The following is a 23,768-nucleotide window of genomic DNA, read 5'->3' as shown; positions in this document are numbered from 1 at the left end:
CAAGGATGCCAGCTGCTGTTAAACCCCGAAGAAGAAGAAGAAGTAGCTCTATCCCAGAATTCATAGCGCAGCCCAGCTCAGTTTCCAACAATGGCGGCAGCTAGTTAGTTTTAATATTACTCTTATTATTCTTTCTGGGTCACAAAATAAACGTTTAACATATTTTCAGGCGAGAATGTAGCTGTGTAAACCTCAAATATCTGCTCAGTTTATCAAGACACCACATATTTTCAAAAGCGCTCCGACGTTTTCGGAGACGTCTGTTACCCACTAGCTCGATAGCTAGCCGGGGGCAAGGCTCACTAGAGCCCGTGAGAACACAGGACTCCCGGCAAATCGTTTTCAAACCCACCGCCGTCTTTCGCTACTCAGGTTAAACATATATAAGTCACTTAGATAACTTAAAAATGTTATTGTTTGGCTTTTTTTTAGTATTTTATTTGTTCCTGAGTAAATCGGTTTGGCTGAGATTAAAGTTATAGTTTTTACACAGCTGAATAAACGTCAAGCAGACAACTGATTATCAGAAGTGTGAGATGCTGGAGAATATACTCCGGTGTCCTGTTATATTTTAGATAGCAAGGAGCAGACGGCCGAGTTTATTAAACTTCACCTAAACAATCATCTTGTCTTTATTTTTAGTTAGCACATACCTGAAACACTTAAAGCTGTAAGCTAATGATAGTTATATAAGAGCAGATGCACGCTGGTGCAATAAGCTGTACATTTTACGTCCAATGGATGCATGACCTGATTAGTCGACTAATCGCAAAAATAATCGGTGACTAGTCGACTATCAAAATAATCGTTTGTGGCAGCCCTAGTGGGGACATCGTCATACTGATTTTCTTCTCCTCACAGTTCAATTCGGCCCCTTTGAGCAAACACAGCGCTCATGCTGAGGCCAAGCGGTTTGCCCTCTGGACATATAGGATGCTCAAAAACAGACAACAGACAAAATGAGCCCCAACAGAATTACTGATTACTCATTGAACAGTTTGGAAGAAGAAGAGGTAATCATTGACAGCTGACAGCTGTTATCTGTCCAGGTTAGGCTGAGGTAAATGAAAAACTGCATTGTGTTTTCTTTTCTCTGCTGTTGGACTTCTGTGATGTTTAACCTGGATGGATGCAAAGATTCAGTCTGTAAGAGTAGCACAGCAGTTATTAATTGGATGACTGATTAATCATTTAAATTAACTGCTGCGTGAAATCCTTCAAAAAAAGTTACAGATGGTCATCAACCAACAGTGTGGCACAGTTCCGGCACAGGCTAGAAGCAGCCTATCTAAAGCAGCGTTTATGGTCACAGTAATTGTGACATCATCATAACCCCGAAGGGGGGCTGGCATAGCTCTATGTTGGTTCTACACAGAAATTTGCAGACCCTTATCCACATGTTTTGCACCCAGTCTGAGGGCTACTCTTGCTTGGTCATGTTTGTGGTGTTGTTGTTCCTTTAGTTTAGCTCCTCCCACTAAGGAGATAATAGACAAAGATCTTCTTTATGGGGAAGCGAAACCAGGCGTTAAAAATAATGAAAACTGTCCAGTGCGGCCACTGTTTGTGGTTCTCATGCTGCTTTTTTGATCTTTGATGGTGTTTCTCCCTCTTCCTAGTGAACTCCACTGTCACTCCTTTTACTTTACAAGCACACTTTTTCAACCAATCAGCATTTCATCCACGCACAATGTCAATCCTGAAAGACTAGGCACAGTTTTTACAAACCGGATTCCAAAAGAGTTGGGACACTAAACAAATTGTGAATAAAAACTGAATGCAATGATGTGGAGATGGCAAATGTCAATATTTTATTCAGAATAGAACATAAATCACGGAACAAAAGTTGAAACTGAGAAAATTTATCATCTCAAGGGAAAAATATGGTGATTCAAAATGTCATGGTGTCAACAAATCCCCAAAAAGTTGGGACAAGGCCATTTTCACCACTGTGTGGCATCTCCCCTTCTTCTTACAACACTCAACAGACGTCTGGGCACCGAGGAGACCAGTTTCTCAAGTTTAGCAATAGGAATGCTCTCCCATTCGTGTCTAATACAGGCCTCTAACTGTTCAATCGTCTTGGGCCTTCTTTGTCGCACCTTCCTCTTTATGATGCGCCAAATGTTCTCTATAGGTGAAAGATCTGGACTGCAGACTGGCCATTTCAGTACCTGGATCCTTCTCCTACGCAGCCATGATGTTGTGATTGATGCAGAATGTGGTCTGGCATTATCTTGTTGAAAAATGCAGTGTCTTCCCTGAAAGAGATGACGTCTGGATGGGAGCATATGTTGTTCTAGAACCTGAATATATTTTTCTGCATTGATGGTGCCTTTCCAGACATGCAAGCTGCCCATGCCACACGCACTCATGCAACCCCATACCATCAGAGACGCAGGCTTCTGAACTGAGCGTTGATAACAACTTGGGTTGTCCTTGTCCTCTTTGGTCCGGATGACATGGCGTCCCACATTTCCAAAAAGAACTTCGAATCATGACTCGTCTGACCACAGAACAGTCTTCCATTTTGCCACACTCCATTTTACACGATCCCTGGCCCAGTGAAAACGCCTGAGCTAGTGGATATGCTTAGAAATGGCTTCTTCTTTGCACTGTAGAGTTTCAGCTGGCAACGGCGGATGGCACGGTGGATTGTGTTCACTGACAATGGTTTCTGGAAGTATTCCTGAGCCCATTCTGTGATTTCCTTTACAGTAGCATTCCTGTTTGTGGTGCAGTGTCGTTTAAGGGCCCGGAGATCACGGGCGTCCAGTATGGGTTTACGCCCTTGACCCTTACGCACAGAGATTGTTCCAGATTCTCTGAATCTTCGGATGGTGTTATGCACAGTTGATGATGATAACTGCAAAGTCTTTGCAATTTTTCGCTGGGTAACACCTTTCTGATATTGCTCCACTATCTTTCTGCGCAACATTATGGGAATTGGTGATCCTCTACCCATCTTGGCTTCTGAGAGACACTGCCACTCTGAGAAGCTGTTTTTATACCCAATCATGTTGCCAATTAACCTAATTAGTGCTAATTGGTCTTCCAGCTCTTCGTTATGCTCAAATTTACTTTTTCCAGCGTCTTATTGCTACTTGTCCCAACTTTTTTGGGATTTGTTGACACCGTGAAATTTTGAATCAACATTTTTTTCCTTTAAAATGATACATTTTCTCGGATTAAACTTTTGATCTGTCACCTACGTTCTATTCTGAATGGAATATTGACATTTGCCATCTCCACATCATTGCATTCAGTTTTTATTCACAATTTGTTTAGTGTCCCAACTTTTTTGGAATCCGGTTTGTATTTCAGAGGACTGCATCCGATCAGTAGATGACCCTAAATGAAATTAAATGTGTGTAATTAAATCTTCCAAAAAATTTAATCATTCTCATAAACTTAGAATTAATCCATTAAAAATACACAGAAGCAGATACCGTTTTGTGGAAGCGGCCATGTTACCCTTCCGTCTCAAATACATTGGCTGTGATGGACATCGCTGCTCCGCCCAATCACATTTTATGCATATAGCTAGAGATCATCCCCATATATAGTATACCATAGACAGCGGAGAAAAGAACTAGACAGCGTGCATATGACCAGAATGATATAAAAGTGGCAGATTTCACAGTGTTCATCAGAGCGGCAAACTGGGGCAAGAAACTGTGTCTGTGGCAGCTGGTTTTAGTAAACACCACTCCGTAGCACCTGCGTGAAGGCAGCAGTTTGAACAATCTATGTTATATATAGAGCTGGGCGATATAAGATTTTTTCATATCACGATATGTTTTTTTCATTTCAGGCGATAACGATATATATCACGATATAAGCCAAATAACTATATTGTAAGATTTAAATGTGCCGTTGCTCACAAGTAAAATGTGAAATAATCAGCAGCTTGTCTTGATTTTAATATTTATTTCCCATAATAAGTTCAACAGGGTAGATGTACTTAAGGAACATGAGACTTCAGTTTCAGATAAATAAAGGCAAATATTGCAAACTACACAAAAGGCAGCCGCTAAAGCGTTTAAGTTTCAAAATAGAACAAACAAAACAGACTACTAAATTGTCAATTCCACTTAGAAACAAAATATTAATTCTAAAAATAAATCTTAGTTTGTTTTACAGAAGAACAGACAAAATTGACTAACTTTTGTCAATATCAAATACACTGAGAACTAAAAGGAAATTTTCAATCTCTCCTTGTTGTATAGCTTTCTGAACTTTCTGAATCCTTTATCATCCGCAACTGAAAATAGTTGTGGATGATTACTATACCTTTCTAATGTCACGTTGTTGTCCCTGGCTCGCTTTCTCTCTCTCTCTCCCTCCCGCTCTGTTCCTGTGCTACTGCGAGTGTAACTACCGCCCCTCTTTCCAGCGCAAAGCACAAGGCTCGCGTGCGGAGTGAAGCGGAAAAAAAGTGCGAGAGAGAGGGTGAGAGAAGGAAAGAAAAAAAACCCACGGCTCGCGATAAGGAGCCGGCTCACGTCGTTCACGTCAAAGATCCGGCTCTAAGAGCCATTTCGTTCGCGACCGACACATCACTACGAAATACCTTCGCACTACGGAACTTCTATGGCCCTTCCGTTCGACAATCTCTCCGGCATTGGAACCATCATCTGTTTTCTCTTCGGTAACCTGGTCACCCACGCTCTCGGTTGATTTTTCTCTAGTCGGCACACTCATTTCCTCCATTACCTGGGCAGCCCGGCTGGCTGCTTCCCAAACAACTACACATGTGCGGCTTGGCACTTGTGCTGTACGTAACAAGTCACGTGACATGACGCTGCGGCTGTGATTGGTTCGGCTCTGCGCTACTTAATTTGGATTGGCTGTTCTTTTCTTTTTTTTTTAAGAGAGCAAGGTCTATCGCAATAGTTTATTTTTTCTATCGAGAAAAAGTTATTTCGCAATACATATCATTATCGTTCTATCGCCCAGCTCTAGTTATATATATATACATATATACATATATACATATATATATATATATATGTTTATGTTAGTTTATGTATAGATTAGACATACGGACACCCTCCCATCTCGAGACAACTGACAATGAGCCGGCTAAACAAGAACAACAACAGCTGGTTATAAGTTAATGTTATGCCAGCTACTGTTAGGCTCAAATGTCATAAAAATGAAACTTTCTCTCTAATAAACACTTTGATTACATTCTCACATCATAAGAGTTAGTCACTTAGTGTCCAACAATGAGCTACTTCGAAGAAAGTTTCACTAACACCGGCTAACAGCAGCTAACAGACACGGAGGCTTCAGAAAAGTTCAGAATAACACAACAGCTCATCTCAGTATCGCTATCATTAGATACAAGTAAGCTTCACTGACTCGTTGACTATTGGACTCCTTTCACAAATTTTTTACAGCCTCCTCCAGAGTAAACACAAGAGGAGACACAAGTGGACACAAGCTGAGGTAAACAGCAGACTAACAGCCTACACTAACTACAGATGGTCAGTGGCCAGAGATATTTGTCCTACCTTACCAAGATTTATCAACATGAATTGGAAGTAGTTAGAAAAAATAACGTAGTTGACTGCAATCTGTAATCTACTGACATCTAGTGGTGAGATTTTACACACTGTAACTCGAAAAACACTGCTGCAGCATGTTCAGACATAGAGCCCTCTCAATGTTCTGCATACAGCTGTTTTATGGAGTCACAAATACACAACAGCTGCCACACTGTTTTAAAGCTTTACAGTTTTATTACTGTTTACAGTCACTGATCTTGGATTGTTAAGTCGGGGTTGTTGGAGCTGCTCTGGAATGCACTATTGTGCTGGTGTGCACACCAGCCAAAACACTAGTTAGCAGTAGGGTTTCTCTCTTCAAACTGATCTTTCAGACCATCAGAAAGAAATGACAGTGAAAGAATAAGTAGTTAGAAATACATAGGAAGAAACAAAAATACCAAACCATCTAGTTCCAGTTTTAGGGAGTTAAATGTCAGGTTATAGCATAGGTTATGGTGTAGATTTAACGTAGAAGTGCAAATCCCACTTAATGGTCCCTTTTGGGCCAATGTATGACAGTGCACCACTATTCATTTTATTTTCACTGCACAGGAGTAAAAGTCTGTAAAGTTAAAAGTACTTCTATCCCCTCATAAGGTGACCAAACTGTAAATGTAGTGTCTATTTAAAGTACCACTGAGTGCACATCTCCTCAACACGTTATAGTTACACAATAGCACAGTCAAAAAGCTGTTTGCCTTGGCAACAGGCAGCACCTGTAGCTGCTGTCCCTTATATACATACGCCTAAATAAGCAGTAAACACAAGAGGTGCCAGCTGGTAGCCGGAGCTGCAAACATAAAACAATAGTGGCTCCTACAATGAAGCCATATATATACACTATGGTGGTTAACTAAACAAGAACTGAATATGAGAAGACTTTAAGGACATCTCATTCTATCAACGGCTTGTTTTGTTAATAAAATGCTAATTAAATGTAAAAAACAATTTAGCAAGAAAATATTATATTGTCTGGCCATTAAAGCATATAGTAAAGTGGGGGTTTCTGTTTATACAGTATCTTTCAACGTATTAAATGTGGGTCTATATTGGCTAAGTGCTAAAAACATCTCCAGTGTGGACTTCTTTACATTAAAGGGAAAATTTTGTACAAATTGGATTTATTGGTCTGACTCACTTGAGGTTAAATATGGCACTCCTGTAATTAACCTACTTCTTGGATATTATAACTGTGACAATATATTATACATACTTGCCTGCTATGATGTCACGTATTTACACATGTCTGAGTATGAAAGAGTCATTGTGGCAACATCAACAAAACAAACAATTATTTCCCGTATGGCAGCTACAGCTGCCTCCTCTCATTTTAAAGCTTTAGTATTTATGTTTACTTAGCATTCTGCAGATTTGCTTTAATGTAGCTACTGCAAAGTGAAGCATATTAAAGACTGCCTGAAGGAGATGGTGAAACGGAGATTATTAAACATAGAAAAAACGATATATATTATTTAAAATTATATTTGTATAGTGGGGCTGTGACTTGTGTGTGTGTGTTAGTTACAGTGATAATGTGGCTAGTTAGCAAACTTTAGCGATCCACCGTTGAAGCGCCAGACTGCCCTCGTGTCCTCATATTACACAGCCACTGGCAGGAATAATTCACCTACCATCACATATGAACCCAGCTTACCCAGCAGAAACCCATTCTCTTTCTTTCGTTAAGAGACCGAAAGCGGCCTGTTATTTTTAATTGCCCGATTCCTGCATGAGTGCGTAATGACGTCTGAGGTGAGGGAAGATGCGGAGCGTGCGTCTCCCGCAAACACTCAGGCGCACAAAACGACCAACGTCTACCAACCGACATGAAAGTGAAACGGTACTTACTTTGGTGTCTTTCTCGCGCCGTGAAGAAGAAGAAAAAATCTTCTTTCCACCAAAAATTGTCAGTTGTTTTTTGTCTTTTTCTCCTGGTCCTGCGTAGCTCGCTGGAAAAAAAAGCTAACGGTCCCGTTGAGTGTGCCCAGCCCGCTGGTTGTGCTCAGAAGGGCGCAGCTTACTGATTTTTACATGTTTCCATGGAGAACAATGTGCGAAAAAAGGGAAGGAAAGGGGAGCTACAGATGGGGGAGAATTTGTGAGATGCTGCAATGCGATGTCGGCGGCTTTTCTCCCAGCAGTGTTCAGGTAGTTTCCCCCCCCCCTCCCTCGTCGTGTCCCAGCTAATTCCCCCTCGTGTGTCCCGGGAGTCGACGGGGGTCTTTGTGGCCGGACAGAGGATCGGGTCGGGCCGGCAGGAGAGCGGACTGAGAGGCGCAGACAGAGAGGGAGGAGTGAGGGGATAACGGAGAGGGAGGGACGCAGATGACGTCCAAGCACATGAGAGAGCATTTGGCTCATACACACTCACACACACACATCCGCGTTTTGTTTCCGCTCGGAATAAGTTTTAAGCCCAAATCTTTGTATCCGAAACAGCCGTGTTAATCCAAAGTGTCTGATATTTGTTTGTTTTTTTATTTAAAAAGCTATCATTTTTTTTTACATTTCGTAACTTACAATACTTTTCTGATCGGCTGGAAGCTTTGCCGTGGCTGACCTTTAACCTCGTTATTTGCGGACGTAGCATCTGCTGTTGACTGAATGTTTACTATAATGTAGAAATCTTTTGGTGATGTCCCACTCACTCGTGACCTTTCTGTTACATTTTACTGGGCGTTTAATCAAATATTTTAAATACATAATAATAATAATAACAATAATAATAATAACAGGATAATTACAATAGGATATTTTATTTTGTATATTTTCTACAGACATAACTATTTTCCTAGTGACACGTGAACTATAAGAGAAGCAGGTGAGGGGTCAAAGGATCTTCATATCTGACTCACAGCCAGCCTGTCAAACAGTTTGTTCCAGACAGTCACGGTTCAGATCAGATCAATAAGGCTGTGCTTGAGTTTACCTAAGTTTAATTATATTAAATACTATATTTGGCCCACAAAGTGAGGGCGGGGGGTGGGGGTATGTCTTGGTCCTAACTTATCTTTGAATCATAAAAGTATTTGAATAGGTCACAAAGATAAGGTTAAATAACATGAGATGTACTTTATTTACCTATTTTTTGCAACAGCTAAAAGTTTAATCAAACACAATCTATGATAAAAGACCTTCAATAAATAGAATATTTTATACTTGAATAACATAAAATATTAAGAAAGCCCATGCGGTAATGAAAATATCACATCCTGGAATATTCCCAATTTTACATCTTATCTTTGAATGGCCTCATGCACCATAAAAAATAAATGTAGTATAATAAAATTGATGAGGTCTTTTTTGGCTGCTAACCTCAATCAATATTGTAATAAATGTCAGAATGATCTCTTCCTATTAAATTATTTACTTGTTTTGGCCAGAGAAACACTTTTGTAGCTGTAGATCTCAGTGGGAAACATTAGACAAGCACAGAGATTATGTAGACGGCTGTGTGTGTTGTGTGTGTATATCCCCTCATCTAAATCCAGATATGTCCACCATAGACTGAAGGATAGAAGGAGTTAAAATCCAAGCACAGGAAATTAAAAGTCTGATGCTCAAAATTTCCTCTACTTAATGTATCCTCTCAGTGGTCTAACAAATCCCACACCTGTGGACTCATATTTTGTCAGCTTAATCATTTTTTCTTAAAAATTTGGTCTGCACACATCACATTATTAAATAGTTTTCTCTATTGGTAAATTAATCATTAGAAATAATACTCTTGTATACTTATTCCTGAGAAAGACAAATGCATCTACTAATAGAAAAGTAGCCTGCTCCCATAAAGAATGAAATGAGATCACAAGCTGTGTAGCTTAATTGGTATTATAATTCTCTCCTTCTTCTCTGATTACTGTAGTGATGCCCCCTCCTGGTGAAAAGTTGAATGTGTGCTCTCTTCCTTGCTGAACCTTCCAAATGCAGATTTTCATTGGACCAGTCCTGCTCCCTTTCTTCCCCTCCCACATGCATGCAAACACTCACATGAATTACACATCAGGCATTTTAGTATGATACTTTTTATTTAAACTTAAAAAGAGAGTGGATCAAAAACAGGATTCAATAAATTAGAAATAAATATAATTGCTGTAATAATTAATACATACATTATAATTACTCGATTGCAAGAAGTGAGAGAGACAGACCCTCAAAAGTTGTTTTTTTTCCTCTAGAAAATCCTAAATCAAAATATTGCAACCCACTCAAACCCCCCTTTCTCCCAATAAACAAAATAATTGATAAATTAGTAAATAAATAAAAAATAGCTCAAATATTAAAACCTCCCGAATAAAAGTGCAATCCCTCCCTCCCCCCTGTTTCACCTAAAGTCTAAGTAGAAATTTAAAATAGGTTAGTGATTTCCCATTTTACAATTTGGAATGTATTTTCCTTTCATGAAGATGATGATGTTACTAGTGGTAATAATAATAATAATGATAATAATAATAATAATGTTGCTGTGTCCTGCTCAGTGTTTATCTAAAGTAGTATTCTTTTTGCATTTTTTCTTGTTTTTTAAATGCTGCTCTTTGTAAACTAAACTATTTACAGGTCATTAGGATCTTCTCCAAAGTCTCTCTAACCTACTCATTTAGTCGTCTTTTTTGTATTTTCTTGGGTTTTTATTATGAAACATCGGTCCCTCTATATTTGTCATGTATTAGACATGGTATAGACAAGTTAAAGTCTATTGGAGTGATATATCAGCAGGTTGATTTCACCCTTCTCACTTGGTCTGAGTTGTCTTAGCTGTACTAAACACCCTGTTCCACACAGACTACGGTCAAACCAAGGTCTCGGCCGTATGGGTGAGATTACTGACTCGCGTGTGTATTTGTGTAAGTGTCAGCAAGTGTGTGTGTGTTTGTGCATTTTATGTACATATCAGCCACGAACCCTATGAGGTTCGGTGTTGATGTATGTTTGTGTGTTTGCGTGAGTGTTGCTGCCTTCCGCGTACGCTCACAGGCAGCAGACAGTCTGAAAGCACAATGAACCCTGGGATTCCTCCTCGGCTGGACTCTGAAAGGTCACCTGTGAAGGCAGGAGAGTTGGAGGGTAGAGGGAGTGATAAAAGGAGAGAGGGACAGAGAAGGAGGGAGGATCTGTTAGAGTTATAAATACTCTGAGGCTCTGCGTTTCTCTCTGATCTTCACAGCTTGTCAAACAAGACTCCTGTGTAGGCCTGACTGCCACACTTCCTGCAGCAAACTGCACCTCAGGATGCTCCTAGCTTCGCTTAGCTTCAGTCTCAGGTGAGTGCGTCAAACAAGAAAGCATCATTCTGTCTTTCAGCAGCGGTAACTCATGGTGCTTTAAACACATACACACACAGTGCCTGGATCATGCAACTCAATACAGTGAAAATCACTCAAATGTGTTACTGTGGGACTGTAGGTGTGTGTTTGGATGTAAATGTGTGTGTGTGTGTTAGTAAGTCTACAGAATCTAGAGGTATGCACTTATGTCTCTGTGTCCTTACGAACATGTGCCTCGATTCATAGCAAGCAAACACTACTACCAACATGCATCACTCTCTGGCATTTGCAGTATAGAAATTCTGGGTGATCATTTTAATCAGGACAAAGAAGTGGCCACAACTTTTTGTATTATACCGAGGTATTACATGGCCTTCTTATTACCCACAAGGATTTGTTATGTAAAAGCTTGTCTAGAAATAGAAGCTGAATCCTTTATTTATAATGTGTGCTGCCATTTGAAAGTGCCTCCACACACCGACCTGACAGCAGCTACACATTTTCTGCTCTCTGGTAAAGGTTACGGGTTTGTGGAGGATTACATTTACGTCACAGTCTCTCTTGTTATTTTTCTCCCAGAATTCCTATAGTTGAAGGCTGTTCTCCAATAAGCAAGAGGCACTTTTTTTCACAGTTTTTTTTTTTATATACCACCATGGTAACCACATACCCTTTACCTCAAAACACGAGCTAGAGGGATAGAAAGAGGAGACTGGAGGGGAGAGAAGCAGAGAGAAAAAAACCTGACAGAGAGAGGAGGGAAAAAGAAGAAGATGAGGAGCAAGAAGGAGGTGGTGAGGGGAAGAGGGAGAAAAGAGCACAAAAGAAGTGATAGGGATATATATAAAAAGCTGTTTTCACACATGCACCGCAGCGCTGAACTTTTCTAGAAATGACGCGGAATAGGTGCAATGTGAAAAATTGAAACAGTATTTAAATTGCCTGCTCTCCGGTACAAAGTCCATGTCAATCAAACATGACGTAAGCGGATTTAGTGTGTTGCAGGTCGCTGCTTTTGTAATTGTGTTAATGCGCTTTGTGTCTGTATGAGAGTTTTTATAAGTCTAATATGTTGTCTTTCTTTATTTATGTCTTTGTTTTATCGTTCATATGATTATGACTCTTACCTGTGCTCAGGTGCCCTTGGATCTTTGCTTTTTTTTCCTGCCTATGAATGCCCTCAACCTGCCAGGGACTCCAGATGAAAGTTAGCCTGTATCGCAAAATCTGGAAGACTTACATAATGCACCTAAGTGCTCATCTTAATTATATAAAATAAACATATCCAGTAGGTATAACTAGAGAATGTAATTGTCCAGTGAATTTACCATCACTACTACTAGTTCCAGCGAGTCCTAAGTGGCCTATGTAATGAAGGGCATGTTCGGAAATGTGGTGACCTGTTTCTCCCGACTCTGTCTGGAGTTCATGTGTGAAAATGGCTCAGGAGAGAAAAACGAAGGAGCAAAAAACTAAAGTGGCACATCAAACACTGTAATAAATCACAATCCAGGATTAAAAACTCAGCCTATCAGAGCACAGCTCAACAAAATGCATGCTCGCTCCAAAGTACAGTGTGCCTTTGTCAGTAAAATGAAAGTAACCTTGTCTGTCTCTCTTCTGGCCTGTGTAGCCCATACTTTGGACCAGTCTGTGGCCATATTTAGAGTTCTGTTCAACCACATCATGGCCTCTGTTCCAACATGTACTGCCACTGTATGCTGCATAATATAATAAAACAAGTAAATGTAATTTGCAGTAAACTGTATTGCTGCTCTAGCTTTCTCCAGCAGTCCACCGTGGAAGCCTCTGCACACCTTTCTGTACAGACACCAATACAACGAGGATTACGCTCTCCTGTATTACACGCTAACAGTGTAACACAGACACATACGTACACACAGATGCCCACGCTCACTACTTTACCCAAACCATTTGTTCAAATAATAAACACACCAAACAGAACACTACAGAAACTGATCAAAAACGAGGCTGAAAAGAGTAACGAGCGTTGCTACAGAATTGATCAAATTACTATAAAATGATTCAAAGTATCAAGTATCCAATCGAATCAGTTGATTCTGAGTACAGTCCGGGCTATTGATAGTTATTGATCAGTATGTGCACAGGTCAATACAAAATAAAGTCACAATGCACCAAACACAGTCTGTGGTCACTACAGCAACAGGACATGCAGGTCAACGCATGGCTGGTTGCTCGAGGTGACAGAACAAAAATTGCCAAGGGCAACCAACACAGGCAATCAATCGCCACAGCAACCCAAACACAGGCCAACCAATCAACTTACAACAATGTGAGAGGAAGGGGGGGTCGGGGCTTTATCGGTCACTAGGCAACCATTGCCATAGCGATGGGGTCCTCGTGAATTATGATTGGACGGAAGGATCTTGGGTGTTTCAGGAAAAGATCAAAACAGCAGGAAAGAAAATAAATAAGATTGTCAAAGAAAATAAAAAAGGGAAACAATATTTTAGTATATTTACTCTTCTTGAGTTGATTAAGCTGTTTTTCTGTAAGTTACCCAAAGCATATTTCACTGAAATGTCAGGTTAAAGCTTTCCCCGTCAGTTAGCTGTGCACTGTCAAGTCTACGTTACCTTGTCCACTTTTTTTTCCTCACTAACCCAAATTTATCCGCTTGCTCCCCCAACACAGAGACAGAGCGCAATGCATCTTATTCTGAAAACCACGCCCACTGGAGGGAGAAAAAACTCCTCATATTTATTATAGTTTTTATTTTTTTTAATATTATCCTTGGTTTTAAATATTAAATATGTCTTTTAATTTTAATTTTCTTTTTAATTTAGTTTAATTAAGCTGTCAAACTGGGTTTATTTTTTTCAGTTAAAAATACTTAGTTTTAGTATTTAAAAAAATTATTTCAGTATTAATTTTAGTTTTTTAAACATTATATTGTGTAAAAGTAATTGTCTATACAAATGCAGCATTTTCTGAATATGATTCACAGTCTTGTAAACATCTGAGGAGCATCCAATAAAACTGACACTGGATATCAGTAACAATATGCCTGCGCCACACTAACGAGTTTCACTGTTTTAGCCTTAGTTTGCTTTGGGCGGGACTTGATTGCACTCTGTCTCTATACTAAGCCTCACTTGTCTCATATTGTGCCACTCTTCACCTGCTCTCCACCTCCTCACCTCTCTTCACTTGTTCTTCATCCTCTCAGTAGTCACTTAGTATGGGCGGTTGGCATCTTTCGGCCTTTTGAGCTGCACTTTCAGTCTCTTCATGCCAATCTGGAAGCCATTCATGGCCTGGATGGCGGCCTGAGCGCTGGCTGGGTTGTCAAAACTCACAAATCCTGAAAGACAGGCAAAATGCTAACTTTAGTCATTTTGTCAGGCGGGTTTACGCGCATAAATTAACACAGTATTTCATCAGCCAATGACTTTTTCCACTTGTCCTTTCTTCGCTCTGATAAACTGGTCCTTCCCCATACCCTCCCCCTTTCTCCCCCGTCTGCGTTTCTCACCGAAGCATTTGCTCTGGTTGGTGGCACGGTCCACAAACACCTTGGCTGAGATGACATTGCCGAAAGGCAGGAACATCTGCAGCATCTCAGAGTCACTGAACTCCTGAGGCAGGTGGTAGATGAAGATGTTACACCCCTCTGGACCTAACACACACCCACACACACACGCACGCACCCACACAGTAGACAGAGTTTGATAAATGATCTCAGGCTGTAAAAACTTTGCAATAAAAAAAACTTTAAATAAGATCACTGGAGAGAGGGGCGTGGCCCCAGCCAGAAAGGAAACCACATCACCTTCTCTCTGCTGCTGTTGCTGGGGCTGCTGGTGTTGCTGGGCAACAAGTGTTGGCTGCTGGGGGAACGGCTGCCCGACCAATCCGTACGCAGCAGGGTATGCCGCTATTGGGAGAGACAGGGAGCAACAAAATATGATTGGACCACAACAACGAGTGGCAACATAGGAGCGTCCAATAGAGTCACTCTGTTCGAGCTGAAACGTCTTCTGCTGAAGGTGAAAACTATTAACTGTAACATACGAGTGGAATAAGTTCACCAGACAATGACACTGTTGATCTGAGCCTGTACACGCATTACATCTCCCCTTGATATTGAATCATGTACACATGATATGTCCTGTGTTACATTATCCCCAGCCTTTTGTGTCTTAATTAAATTGGATAAATCAAAACAAAATGAATTCAGTCAATCAAACTGTCCTTTTATCCTTGACAGTCTGAGAGCAGACACATTCATAACACAGTCACAAATCTGCTCATCTTGATTTAACCTCCTCCCTGAGACATCGGCTGGGATACACACATATGCATTAATAATAATACGGCTGAATATGGATTAGATATGTGTATGACTTCACTGAAGCTAACGTGATTTTTAGAGCCACGTGTAATTGATCCATATGTGCAACTTTGATTTACAAGGACATGCATATGGTGAACATCTGTCATACCATCTTCAGTGGCTTTTGAGCAGATGTATTTACTACTGATTTTGTTTGCATGCCTCGTCTATCTTAATGTAAGCAAAGCACACAGAAATTAATATCTATGAAGAATTTAGATGATTATAAGTGATCGGTTCTGTGATCTGCGCATACACCAACCTGTGTAGTGCTGCATGCCTGCGTAGGCCTGCTGTAGTGGGTCCAAGGCTGCTGCTGGACTCTGAGCTGGGGATATGAAATTTTTAAAAAAGGAGAATTAAAAAAAAGGCAATATATTAATAAATTCTTGTGATTTATTTTATTTCTATATCTGTAATGGACCTGGGGTTTATGTAGTGTTTATTGAGTTCTTGGTTTCTGTTTGTATTTTTATTTTCTATGTCTCTGTTATTGTGTTTAGTCTTATTCACTTTGTCTGCTTCGCATCCTGCAATTTGGGTCCGGTCCTCATCACAACATCACAGTAGTAAACATATCTCTACATTCCATACTTTGATTTGATCAAAATACCTTGATATGGGTGAACGCCATTGGTGTATAGTGTTTCTGTTTGTTGCCCATTGGAGGGAGCTGGCACGCTGCTGTAACCATTCACTCCTATCGGTGGAGGAAGCGCTGGCACAGGTGTTGCTGCAATAGTTGGGGGGGTGTTTGTACCTACAGACAGATATCACAGCAAAACAGAGTCTCTGTCATTGCAAATATTTCACTATACCAGAGAGATGAGAGACACGGCTCTTAAAGAATAAAACATTTAGATTTATGGGAGAAATCTGGTGGTAGAAAGATGGTAGTAGAAGTACAACTTTCAGGATTTTAAAACCCCATTTGGGGGCAAAGTCAGGGAACTAGAACAAGTCTTTGTTCTTTAAAAAAGATCAAACTTCCCTGGCAACACTATGCATGCAGTTTTTATGTCCCAGTGACCAGCGAAATTAAAATGAATAAAAAATAATACTTCAAAAGAAGTGCCTTGAGGCCTTTTAAGATAGCTACCAAGAGGCCTATCTTGCATCTAGAAGGACATTAACAATATTTCCTATGTGAATACACCTGCTTCTATAACCAAACCTTTATTCAGAGATTCATCTTGCTATACTTACACTGTAAAAATATAAACTGAATGCTTTAAACTCCTAGAAGCAGCAATATAGACTTTTCTTTTGATAACATGAAACATTAAAAGGAAAAACGGTTGTGACTATTATTCTAATGCATAATGTTTGATGTTATAACAAACTGACAAGTACAGCTAGAAGATACATCCAATAATCCAAGAATATATTTAAGTACGCATGGCATGTAAGCCTACCCGAGGATGGTGTGATGGGTGTAATGGGTGTGGCAATGATTCCATTGGCATTGAGTGCTGCCATCTGCTGCATCTGTACGGCGGCAACTGTTGCCACAGGAGACAAGTACGCTGACTGGGCAACCAGGGCCTGCTGTTGGACAAGCTGTGGACAAGGAAGGAAGCAGAGACAGGAAGGAGATGGAGAGGTAGAAGAGAGGAGGGAGAAAGAGGGGAGAAAAAGTGAGGGTGAGAGAGAACAAAGACACAGTTAAATGGGTATGGGAAAAAGAGAGAGAGAGGGAGAAAAAGGGGAAAGAAAAATGAGAGGAAGGGGCAGGGAGAGGGAGTGATGGAGGAACAGATGAATAGAGATCTAATTACAAGGCCATTATGTCCCGAGTCAGTGGGTTAATGGTTGTGTGTTGCGGGAAAGCTAATGCCAGATGACGTATGTTCTGTTGTCTGGGTAATAACATTAGCCTGAATTAGACCACTGATAGCCTCTTCAAACTTATTACATCCTTTCATAAGCACAGCACTCCCCTTACAAACTTGGTGCATGCGTGTGCAGCACAGCGAATGTTTGTGTGTGTCTGTGCTTGCCTGTGCGTTGACCGCCTGCGTGTAGGCATTGTAGGCGGGGAAATTGAGGGTCATGGGGCTGAAGATGCCGAGTTGGGAGGCCACCTGCTGCATCCTCCTCAGCCCCCGCTCCTTCTCTGTGTCTGCAAACTTCACCACCAGACTGGACGACGCCCCCTGCGAGGACAGAGGTGAAGACAGAATTAAGTTTCAATTGCAAGTAATTTTCGGTGTTAATGGGCCCAGGCTTCGTGTTGATTCATTCATTTCCTCTATCCAGTTAATCCTTTATGAGTCTCGTGGGACTCACGCTTATCCCAGCACAATGAGCAGTGCAGGGCCAAAGCAAATACATTTACATTACATTATTACCTACAAAAAATGCAAACTCTCCCCTGCGGTTCACTGTATAAGCCTTTAGAAGTACATACACATATTTGGTTGTGTCTGTTTGTTTTATGCGTATGGATTTTATCATCTGCGATCATGTGCATGCTGCTTACAGGCATTGTGCGGCTCCCGTGCAAGCTGTTGATGGCAGCTTGGGCTTCGGCATGTCCTTGGAATTTCACAAACGCGCACCCTGTAACAAACAGTCATTGAATTAAAAATAAAAATGGCACTGCATGAAATGAAGCACTTTGTGGTATTATATTTGAGTGCATTTTACCTTTGCTGGTGCCATCAGGCCCTCTCAAGACAGTACACTCATCTATGCTGCCAAAGGGCTCAAACAGCCTTCTGACGTCCTCATCGCTTTGCTGCTTTCCCAGCATGCCCACAAATAACTTCCTGTCCTCTGAGAGGCCAATGATGTGTGGAGGAAAGGGAAGAAAATATTATGAATTCAATGTTATATTCCCAATGCTGGAGACATGGCTGCTATAGAGTAAAGGCTGTCTTCAGTAAAAGAAAAAAAACAATCTTTTTATGGCAGCTTCCATTTATGTCCACCAGGTTGCAGTATTGACCACAGAGACCATAAACCAGGAAAGTGGCATGAAAAGAGTGTGATCTGAATGTGTATGTATGTGTGCGTATTTATAAAAAGCAACTTGCCAGGCACCCCGCTGACTACTTTCCATCTCTATCTGATCCAACTTGACACCTACCCTTCTATCTGGCAAACAAGGACATCTGTACACTGTGAGGACCTTTTGGCCAGTCTTCACAACTTCAAAGGTTTATTTTTTTGTCTAAATCTTTGATGGTTATGTTTACAGTAAGGGGAATGCATTATGTCATTATGTCACATAGACAGAAAGACACGAGTGTGTGTATGCAGGAGTACGTGTTTGGATGTTTAAGTGTGTTTCTCACCGCCTCTGCCCTCGCTGTCAGCTGGTTTCACCTGGATTGGCCGATTCATCTGAGGGACAAACAAGCAGGAATACAGATGGTCAACATAAAGAAGCCTCTCCTGGACATATTTGTTTTCTAAGACTGACTTCACTTTCAGTACATATTCTCATTACATTTTAGGTAACATATTTTACTCAAACATTAATTGGTATTTTGTAAATGAGCAGGTATCCATCAAAGAAATTTTGGCTTTCCACCAGAGTAAAATCAATAATTTTTTTTTTTTTTGTAAAGGCGGGTTTAATTTACTTTAGCAAAAAAAAAATCATTTTTGTTCACCAACTGGGCAGCAATACCAGGAAAATGCACAGAAATCTCTTAAACAACATAACCCAGACTCATTACTGTAACTATATGCTGAATAGTCACACCTGTGTACATAACCAAGTCTGATATTGAGTCAGGGAAAACATCAGTTTTTGTGTCATGTTTTGAAATCCAGACAAGCATCAAGTGTAATGACAAATCAGACACAAATACTAATATTGTTGTAAAAGTAAAGATGAATAGACTGTAGCTGATATTTTTATGTGGCTCCTGTGTGTATCCAAGTGGGATTTTTTTTTTTAGCAGCAGATAAATGAATGTTAGCAGGGAACAGGTGTGTCTGAACTCTGTCCGAGGCTGGTTGATCCCTGTCAAACACACACAGTCTTACTACCTATGATTTCTCACTCTCTCTCTCTCTCTCTCTTTCAGTCTCTCTGTCTCACACACACATGCAGGAGTACTGAGGAGGATTGAGAAGTGACGAGATTAAGAATGCAGGCCAGCTGATCAGGATTACTGAAGAACTACGGATTAGATGAGGGACAAGAGGAGGTTGAGATACGGCGACGAGGCGGGGGAGGCAAGGGAGAGAGAGAGATTTTGTAGTGGGGTGAAATGACAAGTGTGTAACGGCTAAAAATAAAAGGATGTTGAACGAGAGACAGAAAGAGAGAGACCTGGGGGACCCTGCCTGACTTCGACCGACTGAAAGGGCAGGTGGAAGGCCAAGAGGAACCTGGGGAATGAATGGAAAGGCTGGAAAAAGAAGTAGTACATGAAGAGCGAGACAGAGAGACCGAGTGTGGGAGGATGAAAGCAGAGCTGCCCCTGAGAGGATGATTCAAAAAGAATAGAAAGAGAAATAGGGGATGGAGGGAGGGCGGGAGGGAGGAGCCGGGCGTGATTCAGTCGTGACTTGCTCTATCTTTAAAAAATGTCACGACTACACCAATCCACTGCCATGAATGCTAATGCACGCGTGCAAACACACGTTCTCCATGTCTCCCCCTATTCGTTCGCTATTTGGAGAAAGAAACACAGGTCCGACACACACACGTAGAAGCACACATAGGCACAAAAACATACTAAACACACACAGTGCTTAGTCATAGCACTGAGGCAATGAGGCAGTGTTAATGCCAGGGGAATGGGCTGGGGGAGGAGGAAGAGGAGGACGAGGAGGGCTGCAGAATGATGGCGGTGAAAAGAGGAAAGCAAGAAGAGAAGCAGGGGGGTGGAAGGAAGGGAGGAGGGCAAAGCTGCAAAGACATAGAAGAAAATTCTAGTTTCAAAATAACTTCTAAAAGTTTGAAATAAATAATGTTAAAGAAATCATGTACTTATGTCTCACTGCCAGTCAAAATGTGATATTTCCTTTAAAATAGGTGCCTTATGTCTATGAGGAGTTACTGAAAGATGGGAATAAAAACACAGGAAGAGAAAAGGAGGGCAGAGAGAAGGAGGATCAGAGCTGCAGAATGAAGGTGATGAAAAGAAGGAAACAAGAAGAGAAAAAAGAAGGCTGGATCAAGAGGAGGGATGGAGGGAGGAGACGAGGCTAAAGGAGATATGAGCCAGTGAAGTGACATCAAAATATACAGCTAGAAAACACGCTCATGAAGTACAGTTTCACATTTTGCAAAATAAAATCAAAATGAAATTATTTATTATTAATTATATACTTTTTTGATTTTAAGCAAAAAATAAATCAAAATAGAACAAATAAAGAACATAGAGCAAAAAAACATAAGGTATTGCTTAAAAAAAGCACAGGAATGGATCTCATCAAAAAGCTCTTATGCGTCATATCTGTGGGTACATTACTCTAAAAAGTGGAAAAATATAATCTTCATTCATATGCAGAGATTTGCTATGTTTGTTCTTTAACACATTAATAATAATAATAATACTAGTAATGAGGAAATTATAATAACAGTATTATATTATTATATATAGGTCTCAGAAAGAATCCATGTATAAATTAACACCTCACTGCCAGTCAAAATATGATTTTAAGCTCAATAATATGTAGTTTACAGTTATAGTTATTGAAAGACGGTGATAAAAACAGAGGAAGAAAAAAAAGATGGGAAGAGACAGAGAGGAGGAGGAGAAGTACGGTGGAAGAAAGCGAGGAAGGGGAGAGAAAGAATGGAGAGAGGTCCCAGTGGGGTGTTAAGGCAATGTAATGAAGCTGGTAATTGAAGAGAGGGCAGAGCAGCGAGAGACTGATCCATACATTTGATTAATCAGCTCTTAGCTGTCACCACAAAGCTATTGATCTAAGACAAGGCCATCACACACACGCACACACACACATGTCTGGTTTGCTATCCTCGTGGGGACATCCCATTGACATAATGCTTTCCCTAGCCCCTTACCCTAACCCTAACCATTAAAAATGAATGCCTAACCCTAACCCTTACCCTAAACCTAACCATAACCTAATTGTAACCCTGACAGTAAAACCGCATTTTGAGTGTGAAAATTGCTTTCAACCCCGAGGGGACCTGGATTTTGGTCCCCACGGTGCAGAAAGTCCCCACCAGGATAGTAAAAGTCAGATTTTGGTCCCCACCAGGATAGTACGAACCCGTACACACACACACACACACACACACACACACACACACACACACACACACACACACACACACACACACACAAACATGGGCACACAAGGGGTCTGCAAAGGAAGGAATGATATGTACTTTTAACCCCACACCTTTATCGACTCGAGCTGTCAGCATCAACATAAACTCATGGAAAATACACACACACTTCACCCTGACCGTTTTCCATAACCTTGAATCCATCCATCCATCCATCCATCCATCCATCCATCCATCCATCCATCCATCCATCCATCCATCCATCCATCATAATCCTAGTCCTGCTCAGGGTGCTTTTGCTGTCCATCTAAGCTGCCATCCATCTTGTGATACAAACTCATTGATCAGCTCCGTCTTGTCCATTGATTTCGGATTGTGTTGTAGAGCAGGCTGATTGTAGCAGGATCTGCATCCACTGACCCTTTCCCTATCCCTCTAGCCATCCATCACTTCTTCCATTTGTTCATTCATTAGGCCTATTCAAGCTCATCCTTGAAACAGACTGAACAGAAACACCTCCTGATTTCAAACTAAGGCCTTTGAATCAAAGCTTATCAAAGCATCTGTGCGAGTGTGTGTGTGTGTGTGTGTGTGTATGTGTGTGTGTGTGTGTGTGTGTGTGTGTGTGTGTGTGTGTGTGTGTGTGTGTGTGTGTGTGTGTGTGTGTAAACTTTAATAGAACCATATAATATGAATCCCACATGATGTACTGCGAAGGATGAGAGGAAGAATCAGAAGAGATGAGGAAAAGCAGCAGGTGAAAGGTGCAGTCGGCCGGCATAAAGACACAATAGCATTGGAAAATTGGCATAGCAACGAGATCGTTGTCATGGCAATCATATGACGGCACACTGGGTAGGTAAACAAGAACGCTGGTTGCCAAGGGCGACTCCTGTGCTCTTTGAGTAAACAAAGAATTTGTGCTGGAGGAGCGTTTGCTGGCTTTAACATCACACATTTTTCCTGCCTTGTAAAATAATAAGAGAAAGATGAGCATTTATCATAAGGGCATAACACATAGAATATCATGAAACCCTCAGAATTGGCTGATTTGTAAAATAACTTCAGTATATTTAATGAAGCCCTACATGAAAATGCTTCAAAATTTTCTTGTAGATGTACAAAGGGGTGGGTCAAAATTTGGTGCTTTTTTTAAGTCACCTCATTTTTACCAGCATTTTTTAAAGCAGGAGAAGTAAAAAAGGAGGTAGCCACATGAATTTTTCAGGGCTGAAATTCACATTTAAGCTCATTCAAAGACAGCAAGCAAATCAATTTTACACCCACTCAAAGTGTCCCAATCTAAAACAATCTAGACTGATTTTTTCCCACCTTTGCGCCATCGGTATAGGATATATAACAAAAGCAAAAGTGCACTTTAATGTCGCTGACAGTGAGTAGCAAAAAAAACCCAAAAAACGGTACCCTGGTTTTCACAGAAAATCACATCTGTGAGCCACATCTCCACGTGCGATAGGTGGCTTGTCAAAAAAAATACCATCTAAAAGGTTTCCTGTTTACCTACATTTAAATATGAGGCTCATTTTCTAACTGTGATTTCTTCTGACACAGGAGAATCATGGCTATCATATGCTCCAAACCGCTTTGTTGGTTAAGCCTGGTTAAAATAAAAATGCCGCTAAAATTAGATTTTGGCTTTTGTATGCAAAGTTATCACATGTAAAAGGTCTGCCTTTTACCTACATTTTCATACCAGACATTTTTTTAAATGTAAATTCTTCTTTCCCCTGTTCAGCGTCCCTCTAACACATCCTCTTATTGTAGCATGATAGAGAGAAAAATGAGCCCTGAGTAAGTGTAAATATATATGAGCAATAAGATGAGAATAATGGAGAGATATAGGCAGTCTTAATAAGTAAGGGTGAGGGATTGAATCTACATTGTAGTAATTAAAATTCCCTTGAGCCCCAGTGAAAAATCCAAACATAGTATAGCCCCCGCTAGTCATTCACACTGTATTTCTGTCTCCTTTACTCCAGCACTCATGAACAGCCACACGCTCCTTTCGAGTCGAATTATCCTCTAATTACTCACGTTCCAATTAGGGCTTAATTAACAGTAACCATCTGCAAACACGTACAAGGAGCTGGCTTCATACTGGAGCGTGGTTTGATCCGTCCTGCTGCATACTAAGAAGCCCTCCCTGAGAGGCAGAGTTTCTATATCTCAGAGGAAAGTGAATTCATATGTGAGGCCACGCATGAGGGCAAGATATGTGATATACGATGGTGTGCGTGTGAGGCACATCTACACACACAAACACACACATGCACGATCATGTACGGCATGCAAACACAGCCCATTTGCATGCTGAGGTGACAACACAC

General features: G+C 40.8%; 2 protein-coding genes across 4 annotated transcripts in view; both read right to left on the bottom strand.

Annotated features, from left to right (window-relative positions):
• cers2b (ceramide synthase 2b) overlaps positions 1-7,859 on the bottom strand; it is a 28,222-nt gene extending 20,363 nt beyond the window's left edge. Inside the window, exon 1 of the mRNA XM_063486493.1 lies at positions 7,404-7,859. The gene's annotated coding sequence lies outside the window, so the exon portion shown is untranslated. The remainder of the gene's footprint in view (positions 1-7,403) is intronic.
• A 1,705-nt stretch (positions 7,860-9,564) lies between these two features.
• LOC134637903 (CUGBP Elav-like family member 3) overlaps positions 9,565-23,768 on the bottom strand; it is a 33,351-nt gene continuing 19,147 nt past the window's right edge. For 2 of the 3 annotated variants that reach the window (XM_063488462.1, XM_063488463.1), the window contains 11 exons: positions 18,497-18,545; positions 17,847-17,975; positions 17,680-17,759; positions 17,198-17,353; positions 16,613-16,757; positions 15,811-15,957; positions 15,460-15,525; positions 14,634-14,738; positions 14,337-14,480; positions 14,002-14,165; positions 9,565-10,595 (listed from right to left, as the gene is read on the bottom strand). In XM_063488462.1, the coding sequence (XP_063344532.1) occupies positions 14,038-14,165; positions 14,337-14,480; positions 14,634-14,738; positions 15,460-15,525; positions 15,811-15,957; positions 16,613-16,757; positions 17,198-17,353; positions 17,680-17,759; positions 17,847-17,975; positions 18,497-18,545 (1,149 nt within the window). In that variant the 3' untranslated portion in view covers positions 9,565-10,595; positions 14,002-14,037. Of the gene's footprint in view, positions 10,596-13,127; positions 13,227-14,001; positions 14,166-14,336; positions 14,481-14,633; positions 14,739-15,459; positions 15,526-15,810; positions 15,958-16,612; positions 16,758-17,197; positions 17,354-17,679; positions 17,760-17,846; positions 17,976-18,496; positions 18,546-23,768 lie in introns of all 3 variants that reach the window. The other variant, XR_010095200.1, reaches the window with a different exon arrangement.

The sequence above is a fragment of the Pelmatolapia mariae genome, linkage group LG10_11, assembly GCF_036321145.2.
Source record: "Pelmatolapia mariae isolate MD_Pm_ZW linkage group LG10_11, Pm_UMD_F_2, whole genome shotgun sequence".
NCBI classification, from domain to species: domain Eukaryota; kingdom Metazoa; phylum Chordata; class Actinopteri; order Cichliformes; family Cichlidae; genus Pelmatolapia; species Pelmatolapia mariae.
The sequence above is the reverse complement of the archived record's forward strand: the minus strand, read 5'-3'. Positions and strand labels throughout refer to the sequence as shown.